General features: G+C 31.4%; 1 protein-coding gene across 1 annotated transcript; it reads right to left on the bottom strand.

The window, feature by feature from the left end:
* Positions 1-6,513: 6,513 nt before the first annotated feature.
* Positions 6,514-10,209, bottom strand: LOC146926882 (uncharacterized). Its single transcript, XM_085706983.1, has 2 exons — positions 10,079-10,209; positions 6,514-6,982 (listed from the first exon to the last, which is right to left on the bottom strand). Exons 1-2 carry the CDS (start codon positions 10,207-10,209, stop codon positions 6,514-6,516), a joined length of 600 nt encoding a protein of 199 aa, XP_085563109.1.
* Between the last annotated feature and the right edge of the window lie 15 nt (positions 10,210-10,224).

A 10,224-nucleotide genomic window follows, 5' to 3' on the forward strand; every position in this document is an offset into this window, starting at 1 on the left:
TAATTGTACTAGTATTTTTTAAAGATTAAGTAATTTTCTTTAGTGTGTGTTTGGATGGTAAAATTTTACAAGGTAAATATAATTGAGTGCACTGGATATGAAAAGTCGGTGTAAACTGAGTTTTACACTGAAAACCAATTAAATCCCATTATTTTTCAATATCATATCATAATTTAAATTATATTTTTCTTAGGAATTCTTCATTTATGTTTTTTTAAAATATATATGTTGTTCCTATACCATTTCGCAAGTGAATTTATTAACATATTTTTTAAGCAAGAGAATTAATATTTTTTGACGAATGAGAATAAATTTTATCATGTGAACCGTTTTTTTTTTTACTCAATGGAGAGCTTTCTTTGATCTACAATCATAAAAGGATTTTGGGTAAAAATAAATAAATTAAGCAGATTTCCTCATTTCTGAAGTCTTAGTGTCTTTATATAATTTTGGTCAAAATTTGTTTATACAGAATATTAATATTTTTGTGAAAGGAAAATAATTTTATTCAAAAAAAGAAAAAAAAATTAATTAAGTGGCTTTAATAGTCATTTTACCAATGTTGCCAAGGGTTTGTTTGGGAGTAGGGAGAGGGTGAGCTTTGGATGATTCGCGTGTATGGAAAAAAAAAATTAAAAAATCTATAAAAAAAAAAATTCAAAGAGTGATTTTATAAAGAATGATTAATGAATACGTGTGATTAACATGTTAGCAATTCAAAATTTTCAAGAGTCTTTAATTGTTCAGTAAATTACATCTAACTAATGAAAAAAAAAAAAAAACACTTAGATAAAGTACTTTGTGCACTGTTTGTACTGTTCTACACTAATATTAATCTTAACTACCAGAAACTTATGTCAGCAAAGGCAGTTTGTATCTATTAAAACAAAGTCGTTTAGCGAAATTGATGTTAAGAACCGACTGAATTGTATATAAAACATTGTAGCAAAGTATTCTTATTACAGAAATATATTACCAATTAACTATACAATACTAATTTTATAACTATTACCTTAAATTCAGTAAACCATAACAACTTCTGGTCAAGAGATGCATGTCCCCATGTAGGACAAAACCAATCAAATTTCCACATAATGGATTTTGTCAAGAAACGAATAGCAGTTGATGGATTGTACCTGTTAATACAAATTGTTAATATACATGAATAGATTATTTTCTACAAAAAAAATAAGTTAATTTCTCAAAAGTATAAAATTTAACTTACTCGTTTCCCTACGGCTCTATTTCGTCAAGGCCTTCTTGATTAATTCCTTCAGCATCATCAGGTTCAATGTCAGATGATAGAGTGTGTGACAAAGTATGTTCAGAATTTTGAGGTATGGTAGTTGATGCGTTCGGAGTTGGATTTTGAGGTATAGTAGGTGATGGGGTTGGAGTTAGTGTTGGGGTTTGAGTTGGTGATGGTGATGCTGATGGTATAGTGTTTATGTGTGGTGATGGCGTAGTTTGTGCACGTGATAATGATTGATTTAGAGATACCTGTGGAGATGGTATAGTAGGTGTAACTTGAACAACAATTCTCCCTCTACCAGTTGAGTATCGGCTTTGAGAGGATAAAGTCCTTCCACCTCTGTTAGTACCTCTTCCAGACATCTTAAACAACAATTTGATTAACTTCCTAAATAACATTTTTTTAAATGGCAAATTTATTCACGACGAGCATATGCAAGAAGCAAAAAAAAAACTCGCGGACAAAAGGGAAAAAGATACTCGGAGGTGCCACAAATATACAGAACACCATAAAACATTAAAAACCCACAAAAACTAGATATCAAGTATTGAGGCCGGAGTATACATGTAACAGACTACACGCATACCCCTGCCTCACACCCGAACACCCAAAAAAAATCACCCCAACCTGTGCCAGAACCGCAAAACAGTTGTTGGACCAAATGTTGTCACAGCAAAAAAACAGCAACACAGTTGCTGTCACAACATAACAGTTGTTGTCCACAGCACCACAGGACCCGCAGTCAGCACCAAATGAAAAGGCAGTAGCCGCACAAAAACTCCCAAGCAAAACAGACCCAACAAACCAAGTCAATTAGACCAGCACTAACAATAAAACCACACCAGAAAAACAAATGGCATAATGTACATATCATGGCTGAACATAGTAAAACATCAAGGCAGAACATAGTAAAAAAATTATTAGAAATATTAACATATACAAATTCATTCCTTATTATCACTTTGATTCCTAAACCCTTCATCACAAATTAGAAATATTAACATACACAAATTCATTCCTTATTATCACAAATTCAATAATATTCAACCATGAAAATAGGTTTGGTTATTGTTTGATAAATTTATTTATTTTTTGAAAAATATCATAGGATATTGAAAAATAGTGGGATTTAATTGGTTTTCAGTGTAAAACTCCTTTTACACCGACTTTTCATATCCAGTGCACTCAATTATATTTACCTCATAAAATTTTGCCATCCAAACACACACTAAAGAAAATTAAAATACGTAATCTTTAAAAAAATACTACTACAATTAAACCAAATTATGGAATTTAAAAATGACACCTACCAAAACGAATTGACAATTCTCTGCTTCTTATTCATTATATATAAATTAGATCTTTGAAAACCCTAGCCCAACACAACCTTCATAGTTTTGGTACATGCACCGTCATTGATTCATTTGTCGTAAACTCACTTTCATAGATTTATCATTTCCGTTTTAATACTCAGGGTGTCTCCTTAATAGCGATCGCATCTTCGAACTTTGCAGAGCTCGTTATCATTTCCATTTAGGTTCGTTTATTTCCTCATTTCCTCGCTTTTGACTTGTGGTTAATTTTTCTAAGCTTCCTTTGTGGATCTGATTCCCAAAATTTTAGATTTGGATTTTATGTATTTAATTTCCTATAAATTATTTTATCTTGCTCATTTGGTGTGATTGAATATGTTGGTTTCGGGACACCACCCACAAATCTGGATGGGTCTCGCACCTTAAGGTTGTGTGTTTATTGTTTTGAAAGCTTTGCTTAACATTTTGACTGTCCACTATTCAGATCTATTCATATAAGTGGTTGTTCATTGCCATGGCCAGCTTCTCACTGTTTGGGTGAACAACCACCCATATGAATAGATCTGAATAGTGGACAGTCAAACCATCAAGCAAAGCTTTGATAACAATAAACACACAACCTTAGGGTGCGAGACCCATCCAGGTTTGTGGGTGGTGTCCCAAAATCAACAGATTCAATCGCACCAAATGAGCAAGATAAAATAATTTAGAGGAAATTAAATACAGAAAATTTAAACCCAAATTTTTTAGGAATCAGATCCACAAAGGAAGCTTAGAAAAATTAATCATGATTCAAAAGTGAGGAAATGAGGAAATAAACAAACCTAAATGGAAATGATGACGAGCTCTGCAAAATTCGAAGATGCGATCGCTATTCAGGAGACACCCTGAGTATTAAAACGAAAAAGATAAACCTATGAAATTGAGTAATCGGGAAATGAATCAATGATGGCACAGGTACCAAAACTATGAAGGTTGTGTTGGGCTAGGGTTTCTGAGATCTAACTTAACATATAATGAATTAGGATGAGAGAATTTGAGTTATCGGGAAATGAATCAATCATGGCACAGCTACCAAAACTATGAAGGTTATGTTGGGATAGGGTTTCTGAGATCTAACTTAATATATAATGAATAAGAAGGGTAGAATTGTCAATTCCTTTTGGTAGGTGTTATTTTTAATTTCCTTAATTTGGTTTAATTGTAGTAGTATTTTTTAAAGATTAAGTATTTTAATTTTCTTTAGTGTGTGTTTGGATGGTAAAATTTTACGAGGTAAATATAATTGAGTGCACTGGATATGAAAAGTCGGTGTAAAATGAGTTTTACACTGAATCCCAATTAAATCCCACTATTTTTCAATATCATATCATGATTTAAATTATGATTTTTTTTTTGGAATTTTTAATTTATATGTTGTTCCTATACTATTTCGCAAGTGAATTGATTAACATATTTTTACAGCAAGAGAATAACTTTTTTTTTTACGAATGAGAATAAATTTTATTATGTGAACCTTTTTTTTACTCAATGGAGAGATTTCTTTGATCTACAATCATAAAAGGAGTTTGGGTAAAAAATAAATTAATTAAACAGATTTCCTCATTTATGAAGTCTTATTTTCTTTATATAATTTTGGTCAAAAAATTGTTTATACAGAATATTAATATTTTTGTGAAAGGAAAATAATTTTATTCAAAAAAACAAAAAATAAATAAATATTAATTGAGTGGCTTTAATAGTCATTTTACCAATGTTGTTAAGGGTCTGTTTGGGAGTAGGGAGAGGAGGAGGTTTGAATGATTCGTGTGTATGGAAAAAAAATTAAAAAATCTATATAAAAATTGAAAGAGTGATTATATAGAGAATGATTAGTCCGCGTGAGCATAGCTCGATTGGTTTGAACAATGCATAATATATGCAAGGTCCGGGGTTCGAACCCGGCCACCACCAAAAAAAATATATATTTTTAATCTTGCAAGTACTATAACAAACAAAATAGATTGAATTTGGAGAATATATGAAGCCACCAAAAAATCTTCAAAATCATCATTGAATACAATGGTTGAGTTCTCTTCAAAAGTGCATCTAAATTCAAAAGTGCATCTAAATTGTTTTTATTATTCTGACCAAAAGGTGCATTCAATTTTTTAAAAAAAAGTGCATTTGAATTGTTATGATAACATTTTTTTTCTTTGAGGGAGGATATATAATAACATTATTAAATACTTCCTGCTTATCAAATACCGATTGTTTTACAAGGTTCGAACTCCGGACGTTGCATATATTATGCATTGTCTTTATCAACTGAGTTAAGCTCACGGAGACTTATAAATGATATATGTTAGATGATACCAACAAAAGGATTTTCTCGAACAAGTATTATTTTCATGCTTATTCTATTGCAATAAATAATAGGTCAATTTAAACAAATTTTGGTCAATAATCAAAATAAAGAAAAATATGATAAAAGGAAATACTTTTAGCATTTTATTAATTTCAGTGGAAAAAAAATAGTATAAATCTTGCAAGATTGTGTACAGTAATGCATTCAACACATTAAAACAAATTGCATATACAGATTTTCCTTTTTTTTTTTTTTTTGGGAAAGACATATACTGATTTTCCTTTTTTTTTTTTTTGCGAAAGACATATAATGATTTTCCTTTTTTTTGTTTCGGGAAAGATATATAATGATTTTCCTTTCTTCCAAAAAAAAAAACATATAATGATTTTCCTTTTTTTTGGAAAGATATACTGATTTTTCTTTTTTTTTAAATACATATACTAATTTTCCTTTTCTTTTTTGGAAACATATATACTAATTTTCCTTTTTATTTTAGGACAGACATATACTGATTTTCCTTTTTTGTTTTTAGAAAGACATATACTGATTTTGCTTTTATATTTTTTGGAAAGACATATACAAATTTTCCTTTTTTTTGAAAAACAAAACTTTATTAAAACACAAAGCCACAAGAAGAGCCTCAGGAAAGGAACAAACACGCTACAGCAGCAGCACAGAAGAGAAAAAGAACAGGAAAAAAACTCCTAGCCCAAACCATATAAAAGTATATCTTCTTTATTTGCTAATCATAAAAGGATTTTGAGTCAAAGAAATAATTTTATTATGTGAAACTTTTTTTTAGTCAATGGTCAGCTTTCTTTATCTACAATCATAAAAGGATTTTGAGTCAAAGAAATAATTTTAAACGGATTTCATCATTTATAAAGTCTTAATGTCTTTATATAATTTTGGTCAAAAAATTGTTTATGCAGAATATTAATATTAATATTTTTATGAAAGGAAAATAATTTTATTCAAAAAAAGAAAAAAAATATTAATGAAGTGGCTTTAATAGTCATTTTTTCAGTGTTGCTAAGGGGGTCTTTTTGGGAGTAGGGAGAGGGAGAGCTTTTGGATCAGGCACGGATACAAGTGAAGGCTATTGGGGTCACTTGACCCCACTCTTTGGCTTCTATTTCATCTAATTATAGCATGATTTTACATCTTGACCCCACTTTAAATATTATGTTGACTTCACATAACCAAACTAATACACTAGAGGTAAAGCAATGTCATATTTGTAATTTCATTTTAAATTATATTGGTTAAAATTGTATATTATACGATCGCTATTATAAGCAAAAATTAATATTTTAGATTTATTCATTAAATGATATATGTGGTCTACAATAAAGACCATATACGTTATTGATCGAATGAATCTAAAATGCAAAGTTTTGTTTATAATATTGACCGGATGGGGTACTATAACTCATACTTTTTACTACAAAACATTGGCATTTAAGTTTTAACTTTAAAAAAATGAGCTTGTTCGAAGAAAAAAAACATTCAAAAAATGATTGATTTTTCAATTATTTTTTTTTGGTAGTGGTATAAAGTAATGAGACAAAAAGAAAAAGAAAAAAGAGGGAGAGGCAAAACTAAGTTCCAAGCTTATCTCTCATAATGAGAGATTCCATGCCAGGTGGAGGGCAGTTCCAACGAGCAGAGCACCTTGCATGTGATCCTTCCTTGGCCATGAACTGTGCACACATATTTTGTTCCCTAAGAACATGCACCAATGTTGCATTACCATTTTCATATAAAGCATCTCTAATATGAAGGATGTCAGTAGCATAAGTGTGCAAAGTATGATCACGACCATCAATAATCAGGTCAATTGCTTCCAAACAATCACTCTCACAAATAATGTTGTCATAGCCTTTTAGACTACAAAAATCAAGACCTATATAGATAGCACGTAACTCAGCTAATAACGCATCACCTCCAGCTTCATAGTGAGAAAAACCAGCTATCCAATCTCCATCGTGGTTGCGAACAACAACGCCAGCACCTAAACAACCCAAATCTTCTAGAAAGCTACCATCAATATTGAATACAACTGTGTAACTTGTCCATTTCAACAATCCAACTTGAATACAATGATTTACATCTGCTTTTATTTCTCCGTCATTTTGTACTATGAACCCATGATTTTTTTTGTTAAAAGACTGAACATAAGATATTTAAACTGTGTAACTTGTATGATATGATCTCCAACTTTCACCTCTAAGGTCAAACTACTTCGTCTTTTGCTGAAATTACATTACATATACTACGTCTTGCTTCTACTCAAACGAATATCTTGCGCTTCTAAGGCTTCTCTCCAAGTCTCCAACATCCCATTCTATTCCTTCATCGACTCTCCAATTGAGATTACATTATCTACAAAACCCATACATCTTGGTGCTAGCTATCTACAAAACCCATACATCTTGGTGCTAGCTATTAGATGTGTTTTGTAAGTACATCCAAGACTAATGTAAAAAGATAAGGGATTAAGGTTGACCCTTGGTCCAATCCTTGTTATGAAAAAAACATTGATAGGGATTAGGGTTGACCCTTCGTCCAATCCTAGTTATGAAAAAAAAAATCATTGACAATGCATCCAAAAGACAAATAATAAAACCCTCGAAGTAATTTAGACTTCAACATTTTTGGGTCCAAAAAGTTGTCTAGGAGACTTAAGAACTTTTATAAATAAGTTAAGACACACGATCATTTTCTACAAAATATATAGAAACAACAAAAAATTAGGAAGAAAATATGCAAGAACGTTTTTGGCTCCAAAAAGTTGTTTAAGAGACTTAAGAACTTTTATTAAAAAGATATAATATACGCCATCATTTAAAAAAAATAGAGAAACGACAAAAAATTATGAAGGAAATATGCAACAATATTTTTGGCTCCAAAAAGTTCTCTAAAAGACTTAAGAACTTTAATAAATAAGATATAATACACGCGATCATTTTCTAAAAATATAAAGAAACAACAAAAAATTAGGAAGGAAATGTGCAACAATTTTTTTGGCTCCAAAAAGTTGTCTAAGAGACTTCAGGACATTTATAAATAAGATATAAGACATCAATTTTGTATTGTAAGAAAAGTCGAAGTGCATATATAAATTTGAGATGAAAAAAATGATTTTTTCCCTAATTTTTCTGGAAAATATTTTCAACATATAATTGAAATTTTATTTCATTTTTTTGTCTCTTATATAAAGTGATGTTTTTGTCCAAGCTTGTTGTTCGGAGGATTCAAATTGATAGACTAGAAATGGCCGCGTAAATTTGTTGTTTTGTGTCGTAGTTGACTTGGTTTGTGGATTTGGTATCGTGTTGGTGGTCGGATTCATTGTCATACATGAAAAGGTTCAAGTTCGTATGAACTTGTATCTGTTTTCCATTTCTTGTGTTCATTCATGTACTACTCTTTTTTTGCAATTTAATTTTGGGTTAGCACGCAGGTTCGTTGAATTGTACGTTGTATGTGTATGCTCCTTGTTGTTTTTTGTAACCCTTTGGACTGAACTTCATTATATTTTAGGTTGGTTTTCTTTTTCACTGGGCTAGATTTATGTCCCCAGTTTTTGTATCTATTTTATTTGACTATTAATTTTCCCACCCTATTCATTTCTACGCGCGTCCTATTTTTTTTCCAAAATACCCTTTGTCCGTATTACATAATCCGAACTCCTTTCAGAGAATGAGTTCCGGACAAATTCGTGGATTTTGGAACTTAAACCAACCTGATGGATGTTGGTGCCAATGTGCATTGGATGGATTCATATTATATAATTCGTACAGTTTTTGCACTTTTCGGAATATGTAATTCGAAATGTGTCAATCACCCCGTAGAAAATCAACATTTGGGGTGAAAAATGATGTTTCCGGAGTACATAATCTGGAAAGTGAAAAAACTCTCCAGATTATATATCCAAATTGCATCAGCACAGAGGCAGAAACCATCTATTTTGGCTGAGCCTCTGTTTTAGAGCATGTAGTCAACTGTTTTGGCCTTTGACCAGTTGTTCAAACAGAAAATTCAATTTATAACATTAGAATTAACAACACAATATAATTTTCAAACATTCAAACATTAATAAAACATAAATATTAATATTATCCAAGTGTTAAATAATTAAAAATCATCTAAAATATTCAAAATATAACAGATGTCTCGCAAGAAGTCAGAACATCGTGACAACAGTAATACAGATAACAAGTATAGTGAAGGACAGAAAGTAAATAATTCAGGTTGTTTGTTGACCCAGTTCGGTGCAACTTCACTTACATCTGGGGGCTACCAAGCTAGGAAGAAAATTCACTATAATGGTATCAATTCAAAGTGCTATGTAAACCCCCCTGTTCACACGTGAACAACCCAGTTCACTGTCTTCTCACTTAACCCCTACCCGTGTAATTTCTACCTAAGACTCTCACTAGTCCTAGATATGGGGACCCACTCACTTCCTCTTAGTCACTGACCAGTGACCGTCCTTGAAGTTCTTAACAAATATGGAGACACTCTCCTAGAAAGGAATCAAATCGTGCTTAAAAGCTTAGAGAGATTCAGAGCATTACAACTCAATTACAAAGTCCAACTCTAATATCAAAGTGATAAGAGAGTGGCTCACAAATAAGAAAAACAGACTAAAACCCTAGATGACTCTTTTAATTGCGGCTTCAGTGAAAAGTTAGGTCTTTTGTCTTTGTTTATATAGCTTGAATGCAGAATAGGTGTGATGCGCAAGTCTTGCCTAAAGATCAGCTGAAATCTCGATATTCCAGCACAATTATTCTGAAGCAGATCAGATGTTTCTTTAAATGTTGCAACAACATTCTTAAGGACTAAGCTAAGTATAAACCGCCTTCCTCTGCTTCTAGAAACATGCTAACTTGGTCAACTCTTCCCGTGATGCAAATCTTTAGATATTATATGAAAATCTTCACGATTAAAAGCGAATATCCAAGAAGCGGATCAAAGCACGTTCTGTTGTCGTACCAACATGTTAAGACATTATGTCTGATATCTTGCTATAACTAAAGTTTTAGCAAAATGCAGCAAACATATGTCTAAAAACCCAACAATCTCCCCCTTTGGCAAATTTTGGCTAAAACAACCTTTGCATTATGAACGAAGGGATGAAAGATCATAAGGTCATACCTTCTTTCTCTTTGTACACAAAATAGTTTTCTATTGAACTGGTCTATCTGAGTCTCCAATATAGTAACAACTTTAGGAATCGCAGGCAAATCTTCGTTCTTTTTTTTTATCCTTGGTTGATATCGAATCATCGTTATAACCATTTA

The sequence above is a fragment of the Medicago sativa genome, chromosome 4 (assembly GCF_051527215.1).
Source record: "Medicago sativa cultivar Bolivia chromosome 4, Bolivia_mono, whole genome shotgun sequence".
NCBI lineage: Eukaryota > Viridiplantae > Streptophyta > Magnoliopsida > Fabales > Fabaceae > Medicago > Medicago sativa.

Coding starts and splice junctions, on each gene's coding strand:
- LOC146926882 (XM_085706983.1), bottom strand. CDS start 10,209: ATGATTCGATATCAACCAAGGATAAAAAAAAAGAACGAAGATTTGCCT. Junction 6,983..10,078: donor TGTGTACAAAGAGAAAGAAG/GTATGACCTTAT, acceptor GAAATGGACAAG/TTACACAGTTGTATTCAATA.